We start from the raw sequence: 20,154 nt of genomic DNA on the forward strand, positions 1-20,154 counted from the left end.
CTGATTAAATGGAACATTAGCCAGGCTCAAGTAAGCTTAGAAGCCATTAAATTGGGTTTCTGGGCTGCAGTCCACATTTTTTCAGTTTTAATCCTCTTGGTCAGCAGCACATCTTACTGATGCAGCACAGATCAATCCCTGTCAGATTTAGATATGATTTAATCAATATAACATATGCTTTAACTTAACCCTTTTACAACTGTCAAATAAAGAGAGGGGGATTCTTTTTAAATGCTATAAATTTTTCAGTTTATGACAATTTACGCTTTGTGTCCCGGTGTATTTTCTACCTAATTGAATGTACCTCTCACACTCATGGTGGTGAAATCCATATGATAAATTGCAGAGCCAGAAAACAAATGGCATTTGTCATGCACCTTTGCCTGCCTCACCTGCCCTCTGCCCAATAGTCCATCTCCCCAGGGACTTATTTGAACAACCCAAACCGTTGAGCAGATTCAAACTGCCCCTTTGAAAAAAGAAAAGAAAAAAAAGCCACCTGCCTGAAATGTTTCTTCTTTTCACCCCACCATCTTGATATATGGAAGCTCCTTTTTCCACCCCACATGCCTCAAAATATGGATTTTCTCTCTCATCCCATATTCCACCGGTGTAAACACCAGAATGAGCAATATCCAGAACAGGACAAGTGTGGGGCTTAAGGTCCAATGTCTTGTAATACTTCAGGAGAAGAAATGGTAGCTTTTCCATGTTGCAAAGGAGAGGTTCCCTGTTCTGCAGAAGGGCACAGGACTTGCTTTTACTCCTGGGAGTTCTGAGCTATCACACCCTAAGCCCTGATCTGAAAATTGTTATATCTAATTTTGCTCACTGTATTTCCACTGAGTTCCCCTCACCACCTGCTCTTTAGTTCTCCTCCTCCCTCCCCTCCACTATTTAGTTATTGCCAAATAAGAAACCTCTCTCTCTCTCTTTCTTCAGGAAAATTTGAACCTTGCCTTGAACTCTGCCTCAGCCATCGGGTGCCATGTTGTTAACATTGGGGCTGAAGACTTAAAAGAGGGGAAACCTTACCTGGTCTTGGGCCTCTTATGGCAAGTTATCAAAATTGGCTTGTTTGCCGACATTGAGCTCAGCAGAAATGAAGGTACATGCGGTGCACTCTCTCAAACCACTGCTCTCATCTTTAGAAGAGTTATTTCAACGAGTCCTGTGGACTCTTAGGGCTTGTCTCCACTTACTGGGGGAATCGACACACGGTGATCGATCCACCGGGGGTCAATTTAGTGGGTCTTACCTGCTAAATCGACCACCGATCACTCTCCTGTCGACTCTGGTACTCCACCAGAATGAGAAGCATAAGGTACTCCGGTCAATCCAGCAGGTATAGACACTGCAATAACTCGACCTAAGGTACGTTGACTCCAGCTACACTGTTCACGTAGCTGGAGTTGTGTAACTTAAGTCGACTTAGCCCTGTAGTGTAGACCTGCCCTTAGTCAAGTCTTCATTGCCTCTCTTCTTCACTACTCTGCTTCCCCCAGTTCTAGTCTCCATAAGCCCAGAGGCCCCATACTTTCAGTCCAACCAAAATGTGCATCCTTGTCTCCTTACCTACACCTGGAATCAGGAGCACATCATGCCACACTCAGGAAGCCTTGCTGGTTTCCTGTACTTCTCAGAATCCAGAGCCAAATCTCCCTTCTCTTAAAAATTCTGTGTGAACTTGCCTCAGCATGACACATGCACACTGCTCTCCAACCATATTTTTTCCTGCTGCTTCTTTCCCTTCTCCCCTGGATGTGTTGCCCAGTTATCAGCACTTCTTATAGCCCCCCTCCCCCTCACCGCCTCTGCCGTCTCCCTTGAACATATTGCTCGCCTTCTTCATTCTCCCCTGCACACTGCTGTCCTGCTGAGTGCTGGCAGCCCCACTGACATCTCCAGTTGCAGAGAATGGCTCCATTTTCCTCTCTTTCACTTATTATATATAGTGATGGTATCTAGAAAAGGCAGCAAAGCTCACTCCTCTTCCTTGTTCCCAGCTGTTTTTAAAGGCCTCCAGGCTCTCCTGGCAATGAAGAACCTGGCCACTTGTAGAAACAGCTGGAAACAAGGAGGGAGCCAGCCCCAGGTGACCAGCCAGCTCTGTAAATCACCAGCCATTGCTCCAGGAACTATCAGTGACCCATAAACCACAGCTGGGAACTGCTGGAGTATTCATTCCCTACTTTCTAAACTGCCTTGCTCTCCATACTGATGCTCTTCATTCTTCCTGAAGCTTAGCCTTTGACAACAGTTCACCGCTTCACCGCTGACCGGCCACATCTGTAGATGTTACATACATGAGACAATACACTGTAAGCTACAGATGTTACTTTTCTTTGCACTTTTAGTGTGTAAAAAGCTGGAAAGCATTCTGTATCACTTGTGAATGAACAATGCTCTAATACATTGTGTTGTATTTTTTGTCTATGTAAAATGTAGCTCCTTAACATAAAATGAAAACCAAACGCATTTGAGAATGTATGGCATGTGAAATAGAAAAACAAAATTAAAAATCCAAAATGTAACTCTGCCAGTAGAATAACATTTTTTATTTGAGCACGGCAGGAGGAAGCTGGGTTTGCAATTCTGCGATGCTGCAGTTATGCAAAACACTGCCCAGAACAGAGCAAAATGGCTGTAACATCTCTAACGTCAAATTAAATCCTTAACAATAAAATAACTGCAGACTCAGGTGACAGCTTTCGTTTTACTTGAGCCTCTCAAATATATAAACACACTGATCTCCCACATTTTCTTCGGTGGGAGAAGGATCAGGCCCTTGCTCAGTAAAGGCAGTTAAGAAGGATAAGTTAAGAGCACAGATATTCCTGTGCATGGTGTTTATTTTTCTTTCAATTTTGTGCTTGCCCAGCTCTGATTGCCCTTCTGCGTGAAGGAGAGAGTCTAGAGGATCTGATGAAATTATCCCCAGAGGAACTGCTGCTGAGGTGGGCTAACTATCACCTGGAGAACGCTGGGTGCAACAAAATCAATAACTTCAGCTCAGACATCAAGGTATGAGAAACACTGATCAGCTACAGCAAAAATAACAACCCCAAACTTCAGCTTTCTCCTCTGGATGAGCTTTTTCACCTGGAGGTGATGGCTTAAGCCCCAATCCTGAAAACACATATGTGTGTGCTTAACTTTAAGCTTGTAAATAGTCCCATTCAATTCAATAGGACTACTCACATGATTAAAGTTAACCATGTAGGTAGGGTGTTTCCAGGGTTAGGGCCTTAGGGTATGTCTACACTGCAGCTGGGGATGAGCCTCCCAGTCTGGGGTAGACAGAGTTGTGTTGGCAGCACTCGTATTAGCATGCGAAAAATAACAATCTGGCTGTTGAAACACAGATGGAGGCTTGGGCTAGCCACCCAATAACAAATAAGAATGGGAAGAAAATATGAAAGATTTTGAGCCCAATTCTGCAGTCACCTCAGGCATAAAATTTCCACTGAACTTAATAGATTTGTTTGAACTCAATAGATATTTTGCCTGGAGAAGGGCTGTGGGATCCTTACATAGGCAGGCTGGAGAGTTATAGAATGTAGCTAATTAAATCTAAACTATGATTTATGTCACATCAATGTTGGAAAATATAAAGTAACATTGACTTCAACAGGGCCAGGATTTCAGCCGATGTAATTATTTACTACTTCTAATCAGCTTTGCCTCTTTTGTAAATACATATGTATACAATGAATGTATGCTTACAAGGAAGCATTTGGGTAGAAATCTGGAAACTTCAATGGAATCACTTGTGCAAATGAAGACAAATCTCGGCAGTAAAGGTTTGCATGATATCACCTGGAGCCTTTTCCCATGTATCTAAATAGTAACAATTTCTTGGGTTTTTTTTTTTTTTAAATCTGAATCTTTATTTGAAGGGTTGTATTTATGTTTAAGATGATTTCTGACGTGAGGTTAATTTTTTGTACACATGGAACCAACACTATGCTTTATAAAACATGAAAGTAAACAGTATGTGAAATCTTTGTCTTGTTCTAGCCTTTTTCTGGAAAAATACTTGTTAACTGGTGTCAGCTTTAATATCTGTCCTTGAAAACTTTACTTTCTACTTTGTGACCAATTCAATGTTTCTTTAAACTCTGCTTTAAACTTCTGTCTGTTCTTTTACTAAACCTTTAGCTGACTGACTTCTACAGCCTTATAAAGGTATATTTTTCATATCTCTAATTTAATATGTTCATATTAAATCCATTCTATCCTTTTTTCATAAATGCAACATGTAGTATTGTGTTTAATGCTTCCAGCTTTTCCATATTTCACATTTGAATTATTTTATAAAACAAACAGATATGCAAACCAGAAGGCATACATGGAAACTGTTAAATGCTTTCAGTTTGTTTAATTTAATTATGTTGTCAAATGGTTGATGTAATAAAAACAAAGCATGCTTGCTCATTGTTCATGGGAAGTATTGGCATGCAAAACCTGGCTTTCGATGTAACTTTCCACCCCTTTAATTTCTTGGTCTGTTGCAGGACTCCAAAGCTTATTACCATTTGCTGGACCAAGTTGCCCCAAAGGGAAATGAAGAAGGTATTCCAGCTATTGCTATTGACATGACAGGATTAAGGGTAAGATGATATACACTAACATTTTTATGACGGTTATCTATAGAACCTAGGAAACATTGAGATGCACTGTAATACCTAAACAAGCAAACGAGATTTACCATTGGAGTGTAATCCTCCATTCAAAAACCAAAAATGCAGAATTAAATTGATATGTTTTAGGTTAGATTGTACTAATGATAACAAACTATCATCCAGCATGAGTTATCACAGAAGCTTTAAAAGCCAACGAACCAGTTAGACACATTAGCAATACTTAACCAATATATGTTTACGGACATTTTTCTGGGTTATTTCTCAAGCTTATCCTATGTGATAAGATTTATCTTAAACATGCATTTTAATGTTGCATAGTGTAGCACATTGATGTTAGGTAAAAGCAAATTTGCAGATATTGACGTGATTTATAATGTGGAAAAGGAAAATGTTATGGATTTAAACAAGAATGTGTTGTAGTTTTTATAGCAGCAGTATGCAAAGAGACAGTACGTACATGTGTATTATGAGTGTGATATTTCAATGCTATTGGATGTCAACATATTTTCATGTTTTTGCTGACTGAGGTGTTTGATATCTCTTAGGAGAAGGATGACATCCAGAGGGCAGAGTGCATGTTGCAGCAAGCAGAGAGATTGGGCTGCCGGCAGTTTGTTACTGCTACAGATGTAGTCCGTGGCAACCCCAAATTAAACTTGGCTTTCATTGCCAACCTATTTAACAGATATCCTGCCCTCCAAAAACCAGAGAACCAGGACATTGACTGGAGTTCTATTGAAGGTAAGGAAAATACAAATAAGAAGTGGCATCCAACTGAGTCCTCTGACTTTTAACATGTAACTGAGACCTGGTTGGGTAATTCAGATGTTAGCTCAACTTTCTTGTGACATGTACTTAGTGCAACATTAGCCAAGGCAGGTTTGAGGATGGGATATTGCAGTATGTTACTTGCATGTGGCTTCAGAATATAGTTGATTCCCTTCACTGTAGGTGGATTTGTTTGAATGCATTATGGCTTTATGTCTCCTTCGTTTGTCTAGACTAGGATTCATAGTCCTGTTTAAATTAGAGTTAATTGACTAGGGAGGTTGTGGAATCTCCATCATTGGAGATTTTTAAGAGCAGGTTAGACAAACACCTGTCAGGGATGGTCTAGATCAGGGATCTCAAACTCAAATGACCACAAGGGCCACATGAGGACTAGTACATAGGCCCGAGGGCCGTATCACTGACACCCCCCACCGCTGCCCCCGGCCCTGTCCCCACTCCACCCTTTCTATGAGGCCCCGCCCCTGCCCCACCTCTTCCCACCCCTTCCCCACCCCCATTCCAATCCCTTCCCCAAAGTCCCCACCTGAACTCCACCCCCTCCCTGTCCCTATTCCAACCCCTTCCCCAAATCCCTGCCCTGCCCCCCTCTTCTCCGCCTCCTCCCCTGAGTGCACGGCTCCCTGCTCCTCCCCACTCCCTCCTAGAAAATGCTAAGTGCCGCCAAACAGCTGTTTGGTGGTGGGAAGCGCCTGGAGGTAGGCAGAGGAGCCGGGACACAGCGCGCTGGGAAGGACGGGGATGGCGGGTGAGGGGAGCTTGGTGGCCGCAGGAAATAACTCAGGGTGGGAGGGGCAGTGAGCTTGGCGGGCCGCAGCAAATAACTCCGCGGGCCGAGTGTTTGAGACCCCTTGTCTAGAAAATACTTAGTCCTGCCATGAGTGCAGGCGACTGGACTAGATGACCTCTCAAGGTCCCTTCCAGTCCTATGAGTCTATGATTACCAGTTAACCCAAGTTAACAAACACAATTGCAAATGCTACTCTAGGCACTCCACAAATGATTGTTCCAGTTTTGTGTCCTGGAACAAACATTTATGGGATGTCTGGACTAGCATTTACAATTATATTTGTCAATTAACTTGATTTAACTAACAAACAGTTAAGTTAAAACAAGAGCAAAAACTCTAGTCTAGACAAATCTCTTATGGAGTTATTATAAGAAAGGCACAGTTCGCTTTGTTGCACATCATGCCTCCTTTCTGAGCTAAGTGAGTTCTTGTCTTCTGTGGCACTTGAGCCACCTAAGCTTATTGACTTGAATGACTTCAATATCTGTGTGGCTTATAGTTATTGTGAGCTGACCTTAGTTATTTTATCCACTATGACAACTTGGAAATGCCCATTATAAACTTATTTCCTTTGTATTTAAACCTCCTAAAAAATTGTGTTTGGACTGAAACTTCCTGCTTGGTCTCAGCCCAAAGTTGAATTTTTTTGGGAAGAGGTTCTGCTTGGACATTTTTAAGTTAAATGAGCAGAAAAAAAGTATAATTTTCCCTCTTTGCTAATATTTTAGAGACGTTTTCTGTGCACAAATAACTCTCAAACCTCTGAATGCAAAACTTTAAACTTTGCATGTGTCTAGACATCAATCAGCAACAGTCACTGATAGCTTTCTGAAGAATTCTAAAATATGGGTAAATTATAATCAATGAAAAGCAGGCTTTTGCACATGCTTAGTGTGACACTTCTATTAAATATTGTTGTGTAGCTGACAACAACAACAACTAAGGAGTCCTTAAATGCAATTTCACCAGTCTACAGTAGCAGCGTGGTTTTGCAAAGTGCTCGTCTTTCTAGCCCAATGCAGCAAAATAAATCATGTGCTCAAAACTAAGCATAAGTATATGCATTTCTTCACACACTGCACAGTCAACCTGTGGAATTCTTTGACAGAGGATGCTCTGAAGGCCAAGACAATAACAGGTTAAAAAAAGAACTAGATAAATTCATGGAGGATAGGTCCATCAATGGCTATTAGCCAGGATGGGCAGGGATTCAAAACCATGTTCTGAAGTGTTCCTAGCCTCTGTTTGCCAGAAGCTGGGAATGGGCAACATGGGATGGATCACTTGATGATAACCTGTTTTGTTCATTCCCTCGGAAGCACCTGGCATTGGCCAATGTCGGAAGACAGGACGCTGAGCTAGATGGACCATTGGTCTGACCCAGTATGGCCGTCTCTTATGTTCTTATGAATAGTCCTATTGAAGTCAGTGAGATTTTTGTGTGTGCTTAAAGTTAAGTAAATGCTTTGCTGGATTGAGGAAGAATGCTCAGCTCCATACAAGATAAATCTCTTAGGTGGTGTGACTGCAGATGGCAACCCTTCATAAATCTGTATTTTTGATTGCTTCTAACTTTCTCACAAAGCTCATGCTGAAATGTCTCATGACTCAACACAGACTAAAGTTGAATTTCTTAAGTAAGTTTGAGAACAATCTGCTCGAATATGACAATGCATATAGTATGTACAGAACATTACCTACTGTTTTGTATTTTTGTATTTCACTGCCTGTTGATATCTCATGCTACATGTCATTTTAGTATACAGTAAAATCTGTGTTTATATTTTCCTTGTTGTAAAAAGTTTGTTTCACTGAAGTCTTGTCTTGAGGATCTGTTGATTGATATTTTATTATTTTAGGTGAAACAAGGGAAGAGAGGACATTTAGGAACTGGATGAACTCCTTGGGTGTTAGTCCCCGTGTCAATCATTTATATAGGTAAGGAAAGTTATCCTTCCTTTAGATGACTAATGTGATCTACGTCTTAAGAAAAAAATGTTTCTAGAAAACATGAACACATTGCTAGTCCTTATGAAAACAGACGCCTCCGTTTCATTCTTTAGGAAAATGTGATGGTTCTAGTAATGGTTAAATAGGATACCTTGCTCACATTATAAGGCACAATATGTTTCCATTGTTTCAGTGACCTGTCAGATGCCATGGTTATCTTCCAGCTTTATGAAAAGATTAAAGTGCCGGTAGACTGGAACAGAGTGAACAAACCACCATACCCTAAGCTGGGTGGTAACATGAAGAAGGTAAAAAAAATGGCATGGTTCTTATGAGGATATCTATTCCATTTCAGAGTAACAGCCGTGTTAGTCTGTATTCGCAAAAAGAAAAGGAGTACTTGTGGCACCTTAGAGACTAACCAATTTATTTGAGCATAAGCTTTCATGAGTATCTGATGAAGTGAGCTGTAGCTCACGAAAGCTTATGCTCAAATAAATTGGTTAGTCTCTAAGGTGCCACAAGTACTCCTTTTCTTATTCCATTTCATCTACACTACTGCTTAAGTTGATGTAAGTTACATTGCTGGGGGGGGGTGTGAAAAAAGTGTACATCAACCTAATGCTTCCACCTCTCGGGGAGGTGGAGTACTAAAGTCGATGGGAGAGCGATCTTCCATTGACTTATCACGTCTTCACCAGACTCACAAAATTGACGCCACTGCATTGATTTAGTGGGCCAGTGTAGACAAGCCCATAGAGAGAAATGGAACCATACATCCCTCCACTCATTACATATTGACTATGCACATGTTCGAAAATGAAACTGAGTCCTTAATCAACAAATTACAAAGTGTAAAGTATGATTTGCCTTTGTTACTGTGAGTTACATTTTCAAAGTCTTCTCAATCTGACCTCCTTTTGTGTGTATGTAATTTTGCACCTGCAGACACGAGCATTTGTATTCTTTCAAATGCAAACAATAGCATGTAGCATCTGCATGTGACAGATGATTGTGCTTAAAAATGTCTGTGTAGGGACTTGCATGTGCCAGCAGACATTGTTCTCAAGTCATAAGTAGATCCAACCAAATTATAGTTTTATAGTCTAATCAGTGTCTATTTTCCATGAGTTGTCTAATAAACTCAACAATGTTTCACCAGCTGGATGGATGGTCAAACATTATTTTTGATATCAAGATACTTGACATTTTTCTATCAATCTTTAAAAATGTATTAGTGAATAATTTTTCCCACTATCCAATTCGCTCTAATCACAAGTCCCGATTTATGTCCATGATGAGTCATGTGACACCCACATTCATTCCAGCCCTCCAGATCACCTCCTACCACATGTAAGAAATAAGCAGATTTTAAACATTCCTGACATAGATACCTGACAAGCTGGCTAAGAGTTTCCCTCTGAATCTCCACTAACTACCCAGCTTTCTCCCAGCTACCTCAGTGAGGAATTTTGGTCTGGAACATTCCCATACTATTTTTGCGTGAAACAGCACAAGGTGATTAAAAGACCTGAAACATTAAGTCTTAGGGGCTGAAAACCACAGTTATTGTCCCACACAATCACTCTGCGCTGCTGGAGGTGGGCATGATTGCACAGTGCTGTACACTGTGTCTCCATATTTCCTGGTCTGTGTGATGGCATTTAGGCTCTGATGATATACAATAGCATTTCTATGTTAGATTTGTCTAAGGTGCCTATCCCCATAGTATCTAAGGGCCAGATGCTAAATATGGCCAAACCCCTGTACCCACATTGGATGGAGCTGCCTGCCTGGATCCATTGGCAGGATCTGGCCTAAGTTCCCTGTAACAATTAAAGATAGCAGGAATGCCCTGAACAGCAACTTTGTCACATTTCCGAAGCACACTAATTGACTCTGTCATTAACAGCTTGAAAACTGCAACTACGCAGTGGATCTGGGAAAGAATCAAGCCAAGTTTTCCCTCGTTGGAATTGCTGGGCAGGATCTCAATGAAGGAAATCGCACACTAACCCTTGCCTTGATCTGGCAGTTAATGAGAAGGTACGCTCGTTGAACATATACAGACTGCTGTTCTGGTACGGAGAGATTCCATGGAAATGGAGTGCCAGCACTCACCAGTGAACAGGAGGATCAATACCATTATTATTATTATTATTCCTATTGTCTGTATCGCAACATAAGTGTTCATTGCCCTTCACAGACAATAATTAAAAGGCAGGTCTTTGCACCAAGAAAGGAGAGATAGAAAACATTGGAAGGTCAAGGGCTGAAACAGTAGTTAGAAGTCCTGATCTTTGCTTTCTGTTATGGAAACACCTTGTTAGATCCTTTAGGGATGTCGTGGATTTTCCATCCCTTACAGTTTGTAAGTCAAGACTGGGTGTCTTTCTAAAAGGTAGGCTCTAGCTCAAACTGAAGCATTTGGCTTGATGCAGGAATCTCAGGGTGAGATTCTACGGCCTGTGTTATGTAGCAAGTCAGACTAGATGATCACAATGGTCCTTTCTGGCCTCAAAGTCTACACATCTATTATTATTTTTAGATACTGTGGGCCTGAGTCTCCTTTACGCTACGGCCCCTTTGCACCACTCAAGCCATATAAAAGGGCCTTAACGTGGTAGTGAATGTAATTTGTACCTATTCTGAAGCCCCTTGATGCTGCCGGAGCACTGTTAAGGGGCCTTAGTGTAAATGAGACTCAGCCCTGTAGTTTGTATAAGTTAACATAACATGAGAGAACAGAATCAGTTGTGAGTGAAGACTGCAGCATTTGGCCCTAGTCAGGTTTTACAGGTACACCATGCTACAATGTCAAGCTTTTTATAAAGCATGAAGTAGTAATCAGCATTTTGTCCTCTGTGTTAAGGTACACGCTGAGTATCCTGGAAGATATTGGTGGTGGACAGAAAGTCAATGACGACATCATTGTCAACTGGGTAAACGAAACACTGACTGAAGCTGGAAAAAGTTCCGTCATCAGTAGTTTCAAGGTACAGTTTTTCATGATAAGTCTCTGTTTTGGGACCCCGGCTGGTTACATGTGTGTACTGTTGTTTATTTTTCACTGCATTTTCAAGGGATGTTCAGATCTGGGGGTTCGGTTCAGGCTCATCTCTAGTTCAAGTAGAAAAAGACTTTTTTTAAAATTACTGTGTTTATGACATTCAAAAGCTGAAGCCTTATAACCTGCTTGGATCCATCCTGAAGGGACCTTTATGCCAAGTGAGGTGACAATGAGAGTTTTAATCTCTGACCGTTATTGTCAGCCTCGCACAGCTGGAAAGTCACTTCATCAGTGAATGGGGCGGTAGTGAGCCAGTGAATGGCACAGTAATGTCTTATATAGCGCAGTTGTAGCCATGTTAGTGCCAGGATATTACAGAGACAAGTGGGTGAGGAAACATCTTTTATTGGGCCAACTTCTGTTGGTGAGAGAGAAGAGCTTTTGAGCCACACAGAGCTCTTCTTCAGGTCTGGGAGAGCAGCCTGGTGAAGCTGGGAGTTCCTTTCCCAGACCTAAAGAAGAGCTCTGTGTGGCTCAAAAGCTTGTCTCTCTCACCAACAGAAGTTGGTCCAATAAAAGATGATACCTCACACAATGTCCTGGTATTCTGTGGTCATCATAGTTGTTCACGGCATTCAATTTTTGTGACACAAAATCATTGCCTGTAGATCAGGGGTGATGGATTCTTCCTAAAAGTGTGTGTGTGTGGCGGGGGGACAAATCCCCGCGCCCTCCATGGCCTCACCCCTCCTTTTGCCTCTGAGCCCGCGCGCCCCCCCCCCAGCCAAGCCAAAAGCTGTAGCTGAGTCAGAAAGCCCGGGCCCCTCCACCTGCCCAAGGTGGGGGGCCCAAAAGCAACCCCCAATCCATGTCCCTTCCCCCTGGGCCCTCTGTCCAGGACTTGTGGAGGTTCTGTGGCTTCCCACAGCTGCCTGTGTGGCTCTTATCCTGACTCAGCTCCCGCTTATGGGCTGGCCTGGGGGTGGGGCCTTGGGGGCTGAAGAGCTGCAGCCAGGCCATGGTAAGAGCCACCGGGGCAGCTGCGGGGAGCTGCGGACCTTCCATCTGCCCTGGGCGGACACGGGTCAGGGGCTGCTCTCGGGCCCCTCCACCTAGGGCAGATGGAGGGTCCATGGCTCCCCCCACAGCTGCCTGGGCTCCCCAGGAAGCTCTTATCCAGGCCAGGCTCCAGCTTCTGGCCAGCTGGGGGCGGGGCCTCAGGGGGAAGATGAAGGGCAGAGGTCTTACCCCCCATTCTGGCGCCCCTGCTATAGATACAATAACATTGTGACATGTATATTGAAATGGAGCGCCAAGATAACCATGCCGGGGTTATTGTGTGGCCATTGCAGCTACTTTTGACTCCATCTCACCTTTCTCTTCTTCTGCCCAACTCCTGCTGGACAGAATTCCTGCTGCTTGTTGCAAAGTTCTAAACAGTATGTCGTTTGAATGACCCATCCACTGTCCTTGAGCCATGATTATGGCTTTGTAGGACATATGTCAATCTGTGTTTGTGTCTAACTGTATTTTCCCTCTGTGCAGGACAGCAAAATCAGCACAAGCATGCCAGTCCTGGATCTCATTGATGCCATTCAGCCAGGTTCCATCAAATATGACCTTCTGAAAACAGAGGACTTGAATGAGGAAGAGAAACTTAATAATGCTAAGTATGTGCATGCCATGGGACACTAGGGGTTGCATTACACTATGTTTGTTCTTCTTGAAAAAAAGATACTCACACTGTCTGTTTTTAATCTGTATTTCATCTCCCCCTCCCAGCTGTTCTGTTCCTTTCACTGCGTCCTACACTTGTGTCTCTTCACATGGCCCCTTTCTCCCCCTCTCCTCATGTTCATGTTTCCCTGTTACCTACTTCTCTTCTCCTTCACATGCGTCCTTGCTATTTAGTTCTGTTCTCCTCTGCTTCCCTCAGCATGTTGCCCCAGCCCTTTCTCACTCTGGTGGATGGCAGCTCCAGTCCCACTGGTGAATCCAGGCCCTGAGGGCCACTCCTGTTGGCTATCCCCCTCCTCTGTAGCAGCACCCCCTGTAAAGGTAGCCAGGCTGGCTCTTCCTTCTTGCTTCCAGCTGAGTTACAGGTTTATGTTCTTTGTGGTGAAGTGCCTAGACACCAGTAGAAGTGACTGGAAAGACAGTGGAGAGCCACCACCATCTGACCAGCCTGTTCTCTGCAGGTCACCAGTGCTCCCATGGGCCTCAGGATGGGAACTGCTATACTACAGGAGTGGAATTAATCACAGATATATTTCCATTTTAAAACAAAATACTTGAAATTCAGCACTTCCTTCCCCTACCTGTCAAGTCTCTTCACCAAAGGAAAACTCCAGCTGGCAATAAAGGACCAAATTCTGCCTATGCAGCCTCACTGAAGTCAAAGTGATTGCAGCCGACATAAATCGGGGAAGAGATTGGCTGACAGTTTTTCTCTTTATGTAGCATTAATAAACTGTACTTATGTAAAACAGGAACCAAAAAGTATTCTAGGAATATCACCCTCACCTCTGACTCCTTCATCTCACAATAGATGTATGCTCTGCTGTCTCCTGTCCTTTAATCCCACCTATAACTACTGCCTAATGGATTCACTTCTTCTCTAGTGTTTGGAGGCACTCAGATATGATCGTGATGGGGGGCCATAAAAGTCCGTAGATAGAAGCTTATTGAATACTCTGCAGTTGTTGCCTCACGTACCTCTAACTCCATCTTCAGTCCCTTCTGGTTTGGCTTCCAACCTCTCTGCTCCACTGAAACTGCTCACACTAAGGTCTCTAACCTGATCCTGGCCAGATCTCAGGGTCCCTAAGCTATTCTCATCTTCTTTGACCTTTCCTTCTGCTTTTGACACTGCAGATCACTCCCTCCTGCTTCCCAGATTATCCTCCCTAGACTTTTCCCAACACTCGTTCTCCCTGGCCATTCTTTTTGCATGTCTTCTGATGTATCATCCTCCTCCCTTCTGCTATGTCCCATGTGAGTCCTACAGGTCTCTGTTCCCTCCTCTTCTCACTCTACCTCCTATATCTGGGTGAACTCATCAACTCACAAAACTTTAACTACTACTATCCATATGCCAACTACTCACAAATCTACCTTTCTACTTCTGGTCTGTCTCCCTCCGTCTAATCTTGAATCTTGGCTTCACTCTCCGACATCTGCATCTAGACATCTTGCCACCACCTTAAATTTAATATAGTTCAAACCAAACTCATGATCTTTCATCTGAAACCTTGTGCACTCTCCTGTTCTCTGTCACTGTTGAACTCACCTCCATTCTACTGTTTATATGTATGAAGCACAAGAAGTTGTTAAATAAATTGATTACTAAGGTTGCTTCTTACATTTCTTTTAATTTTTTCCACCATAGATATGCCATCTCCATGGCAAGAAAAATTGGAGCAAGAGTCTATGCCCTTCCAGAAGACCTGGTTGAAGTAAAACCCAAAATGGTCATGACTGTGTTTGCTTGCCTTATGGGAAAAGGAATGAAGAAAGTTTAAGCCATAAAAGACTGATACTCATGACTGGTATATGCCCCCTGACTCCCTCAGACTGAATGTTCCTCATAGACTCAGATATCAAGGAAATATGCAGACTCGGTGCTTTCCAAAGCATGAATGCTAGACAAGGTTCCAAATCATATAAAAGGTGACATGCATATTCAGCAAAGCAATCTACGATGTTCTGTATGGAACAGCAATGTGCTTGATTTCTTTGCCACATTATCCCCTTTGCTAGATGTAGCCTTTTCTGCTTCCTGAATATGTTTCCAAACAACACAAGCTTTACATATGCTGATATTAATGGCTGTTAAGGCATTGTCTGGAGGTCACCTGGCATTTTTGTTTTGGGAGCAGGATCAGGTTTACAGCTTTTTCAGGATTGTGAAATATTACATTAACTCTGTTATGGGTGTTCATGCTTGTGACAAATACTATATGCTTTCCTTCAGCTTGTACCTGGAACTACAAAAGAGATTTCCTTAAGCCAATGCAGGTACTGCATAGTGTCCTTATCAGTGTTTATTTTTCTGCGATAGTAAAATCCACTTAGTTGGGAAACTCTTCTGGCAACACAAGTGCTAATTAAGGGCCCTATTGTGGTGTACTTATCCAGACTAAGTAGTACTTTACACAGTGAGTAGTCCCAGTGATATCAGTGGCATTACTTGCAGAATATAACATTAATCATTGAATAAAAGTCTGGCCCTCAGAGCATCCTAATTCTGTGAGACCTTCACAGCCCATGTTGTGCAAGATGATCATTCATTTTTATTTCATGACATGCTTTAAAAATAAGCACGTTACGAAGCAAGAACATCCTTAAAAATGAATTCTGTGCTAAAGAACTTAAGGAGAGGTCTACTCAAGTAGCAGCTGGGACCAGAGTGAAGTGAACATAAGGCCACATAGTGACAGATTTATTTATCAAACAATAATTCAGCCCTGCTAACAACTTCGAACAGGCTTGCAGACAATAAAAGGTATGCTACTGAACACACAAGGGGCCAGGGTCCTGATTAAGCAAGGCAGTTCAGCATGTACGTATCTTAATTAGGCACACGTTTAAGTGCTTTACTGAATTGGGGCCCATTTCCTCAACTGGGGTAAAAAAGCATAGCTCCCATTGACTTCAACAAAGCTCTGTCAGTTTATTCTAGCTGGGGATCTAGCCCTATCTGTTTCGAATAAATGAAATACATTGCACTGAATCTATTCTTTGGCATGTGGTATTCATGGTTATGCTCATTAAGTGCATTCTACTGTAGTTCAAATGCAAAAGAAGAGAGTTTTGCCTTAATGCACATTCTTTCCCCCTGCGAAATTGCCTTAATGGAGAATAAATATACAGTGATGTGAAAAGCCTCTCTAAATAAAACATTCTACAAGTCAAAATGTAAGGCTTTTCCTTTCAGTGATGTATGTGCTAATGGTGTGATAAGTACTGTATGCTTGTGCAACTGAAACATACAGATTTTTAAACAAACTCTTGGAACTCAATATATGTAGACTTGCACCCTGGACTTGTACAGCATTATATAATTCACCACTCAGTACCTTCCCACCTTATGGACACTAGCCATCAACATTAACTTTACTTCTTTGTTTGTTTTGTAATGGAAATATGCTGTTGGGTGTACAATATTGATTAGAAAGGTTAGTTTCTGCCACCGGTATTCATCTGGAGTAGTAACTTGCTCCTGACCAGATTCTGCTCCCTTGCTCATATTGAGTACTACCTTACTCTCTGAGTGGGCCTAATGACTTAAGTGAGATGGTTTGCCTGGTAAGGCATGGCAAAAGGATAGCAGAATCTGGTTCTTTGTGTTTAGTTCTTTTGATTGAAAAGGGAATGCTGATGGAATCAAGTGCAACTCAGTGTGGGTAAGGGTTGCAGAATATGGCCCTAACTGTATAGTAAAGATTTTGAAAGGTACATTTCATTACGTCATTATATATCCCATCATGTGATGTGCTGGTAGAGCAGAAGAACATTTTTTAATGAAGCGTTTAGGTATGATTGACATTATGAAAAACAGACCTCATCCCAGCCACTTCTGAGCAGGGAGGACAGTATTGGTCCACAACCCCACCTCAGGCCCCTAGTTCCCATGCAGGGAGTCAACAGAGGGTCTTATCCCACCCCCTTATTCCTCTGCACAGAAGCATAATTTGGGGAATCACCGGTTCTCAAACCCAGGTCCACAGGCAACCCTGGTAGCCCAGCTGTCATCCAGCAGCATGCTAGTAGCAGCTAGTCTGAGTGATTAATGGAACCTAGACCCACCAGAGGCACCACCCACAGGAGTCCTGACTGGAGGAGTGTGCACTCCCACTGATGGGTCTGGCTGTGCTACTTAAGCCAGAAAGAGGCACAGAAAATTGTCTGTGCAACTGGGTGAGTTCCTGGCTGGCTGCTACACTGGACCCTGCCTTTTCACCTGACTCCCAAGCCCTGATTCCCTGTCTGGTGCCTGCTTTCTTGCTGTGTTCCTGATCCCTGCCTCTGTTCTTACACTCCAGCTCTGAACCTTGGCCCTGGTATTCAGCCTCTGACTCCAATTCTGACCTTTGGCTCTGATTCCTGGTTCTGATTCCAGCTTGATCCTTGACTCTGGCATCTGGTGTCTGCCTCTGGTTCTGACCCTAGGCTCTGTTTTCCAGCTCCTGACTCCTGCTCTGACCACTAGGTCAGACTGTCTACCTCCCGATCCCTAACAGTTTGCATGGACCTCTAGCCTCCCAGAGTCGACTCTGCTGGGAAAGATGCAAGCAGAAGAGCTCCCCCACTACATGGGTGCCAGAATCACCAAAGCAGGTAGCCTGCCATCAGGCAGACAACCAAGTGATGCAGGCCCAAATTACACAGCTGACAACCGAGAACCAGATGTTACAGGAACAAGTACTTCAGCTTTGTACTGAGAAGTCTGCACTTTGGACCTGGCCTGCAGCATTGCTCTTTGATCCAGGACCTGTGATTCCCCTGTCAGAACCATCAGAGAGTCCAAGGTTTCATGAACCACTGCTGCTTCTTGTTCCTACTTCACCTGCAAGTTTACTTTTCCAATAGGCCAAGGTAGGGCTGGTAATTAGCCTGTTGACTGGGGAAGCATTGGCCTAGGCCTTCCATTTATGAGAGGAGACAGTCCAGTATTAGCCAATTGGAATGCCTTCCTAGGGTCGAGCCTGACTATCTTTGACAAGCCCTATCGTGCTTCCTAGGCCAAGGCTGCCCTATGGAAACTCAAGTGGGGGCAAGGCATAGCTGCCTCTTACATGGTGCATTTCTGTCAACTCCTATCAGACACTGAGTGGAACAAAGTGGCCCAGCTGTAACAAATCCGATGAGGCCTACAGGAGGAGGTTAAGGACAAGCCAGCCCAAGTAGAAACCCAACAGGTGTGGATGCCTTCATTGACCTTGCTATTTAGATAGACAATTGTTTGTGTGAGCGGCAGGAAAAGAGGGTTGTCACAGCCACCTAGCCCATGGCCCCTGCTGTCAAACCCTGCTCAGCACACTGTGCTGATGCCAGTAGACCAGACTTGTTGGTAACTTACCCCTGAGGGAAAGGAACAATGACGACACCTCAACTTTTGCTTCTAGGCCACCCCATCTCAGAGACTCCTAGACTTTTAGGCCAGAAGGGACCATCATGATCATCTAATCTAACGTCCTGCACATTGCAGCCACAGAACCTCACCCACCCACTCCTGCAATAGGCCTATAATCTCTGGCTGAGTTACCTGAAGTCTTCAAAACTTGATTTAAAGATTTCATGGTACAGAGAATACACCATTTACTCTAGTTCAAAGCATGGCCCATGCAGCAGAGGACAGTGGCCCTCTCCCTCCCTTCCTTCCCAGGTCTCTCCATCTGCCTTATGCAGAACCCAGCCCAAAATGAGACAGGAAATGAGCCGGCCCAGGCTTGGTAAGTGAGGGCTGGCTTGGGCATCACAACACACCACCAAATCTCCAGCCGCAGTCTTGATCAGAACACACCCTGGGTCCCACCAGCTGACTCTATGCCTTCAAGTACTGACCTGATTACATATTCCTGGACAGTCCAGATGACTTCCTGTGCAGTGGGCCCTCACTGACACAGGTGCAGCTGATAACTGTATGGATATGGTGATAACCTGCAACCTGCGAATCCCCCTATAGACCCAGTCTGCCCTGGACCTGGGAGACATAACTGATGGGTGCCACATATCCTCAGGGCTGGTGACCATAGAAACTGTATCTTTGGAGCTTCAGCACCGGGAAATGCTGCAATTTCATGTGATCCACTCCTGAGCCTAGGCATCTCCTGGCCGACCCTCCACAACCCTCTTGTCCATTGGCAGGAACAAAGGGTCAGTTTTCCCGAGGAACTTTGCCAACAGCATTGCTTGTTAAAGCCAGTGTGGGGGCATGCACCTGTCCTTGGTGGGACTCCAATGGAGGTGACTGGCCTGCCAGGGCTGTCGCTGATTCTGCACCCTAACTCCCTTTTAAATATGGTGACTTTGCTGATGTATTCAAAAAGAAAAATGCTGATTCCCTGTCTCCACAAGTGCCTTTGTGACTTGCAACCAGGGGTGATGATTCCGTTTGACCACGTTTATGCCATGTCAGAGCCTGAGTTGGTTATTCTATGCAGGTATCTCCAGCAGAACTTGGCTAAAGGATTTGTTTGTCAATCCACCTTGCTCACCAGGCATCTGTTCTCTTTTTAAAAAAAACAAAAGCAAACATAAAGATGGTTGTTTCTGCCTCTGTTTTGATAACCAAGCCCTGAACCAGATAACTATAAGGAATAGATTCCCCTCTAGCCCTGCACCCCAAACTGTTGGATCATCTGGGGGCCCCTTGAATATTCATGAAACTGGACCTCCAGAGAGCGTATAACCTCATATGCATCAGAGTGGGAGGGGGTGGAAGACCTCCTTTTGGAACTGCTACAGCCATTTCAAGTATCTCATAATGCCATTCAGTCTAAAGAACTCCCCTGCCACATTCCAAAATCTCATCATGTATTTCGGGACATCCTGGACCAGTATGTGGTAGTGTGTCATGATGATATACTTGTTTTCTTGGACTGTCCTGAGCAATATACCATACTTGTCTGAACCCTTCTGGAGAGACTTTGCCAACGTGCCCTATATGCCTCTTTGGAGAAGTGTGCTTTTGACCACGCCTCTATAGAATTTCTGGGGATTAGTCTGTCTCCAGAGAGTTTCAAAATGGACCTATAAAAAGGAAGAAGTGGTTCGCAACTGTGCAACACCAACGGTTCTTGGGCTTTGTGAACTTTTACCATAGTTTATTCCAAGGTTCACTGTGCAAATCTCACCCCTTCTCAATCTGTTCCATAAGAACACCAAGTTCCTTTGGTCTCTGGAGGCTCAGCATGCTTTTGAGAAACTAAAGCTCGCATTCACTACCGCTCCTGTATTGGTCCACC

The 20,154-nt window shown here is 43.6% G+C and overlaps 1 protein-coding gene across 2 annotated transcripts in view; it reads left to right on the forward strand.

Moving 5' to 3' along the window:
• The window catches only part of LCP1 (lymphocyte cytosolic protein 1), a 40,091-nt gene extending 22,702 nt beyond the window's left edge, over window positions 1-17,389 (forward strand). The window contains exons 7-17 of one of the 2 annotated variants that reach the window (XR_012158976.2): window positions 943-1,108; window positions 2,882-3,024; window positions 4,518-4,613; window positions 5,192-5,387; window positions 8,085-8,163; window positions 8,369-8,483; window positions 10,088-10,221; window positions 11,048-11,171; window positions 12,731-12,855; window positions 14,574-14,854; window positions 17,371-17,389. Coding sequence is in view for 1 of the 2 variants with exons in the window: in XM_073344553.2 (XP_073200654.1) it covers window positions 943-1,108; window positions 2,882-3,024; window positions 4,518-4,613; window positions 5,192-5,387; window positions 8,085-8,163; window positions 8,369-8,483; window positions 10,088-10,221; window positions 11,048-11,171; window positions 12,731-12,855; window positions 14,574-14,706 (1,311 nt within the window). In the remaining variant the exon portion in view is untranslated. Of the gene's footprint in view, window positions 1-942; window positions 1,109-2,881; window positions 3,025-4,517; window positions 4,614-5,191; window positions 5,388-8,084; window positions 8,164-8,368; window positions 8,484-10,087; window positions 10,222-11,047; window positions 11,172-12,730; window positions 12,856-14,573; window positions 16,102-17,370 lie in introns of those variants that run through there. The other variant, XM_073344553.2, reaches the window with a different exon arrangement.
• The last annotated feature ends 2,765 nt before the right edge of the window (window positions 17,390-20,154 follow it).

This window comes from Lepidochelys kempii, chromosome 1 (assembly GCF_965140285.1).
Source record: "Lepidochelys kempii isolate rLepKem1 chromosome 1, rLepKem1.hap1, whole genome shotgun sequence".
NCBI lineage: Eukaryota > Metazoa > Chordata > Testudines > Cheloniidae > Lepidochelys > Lepidochelys kempii.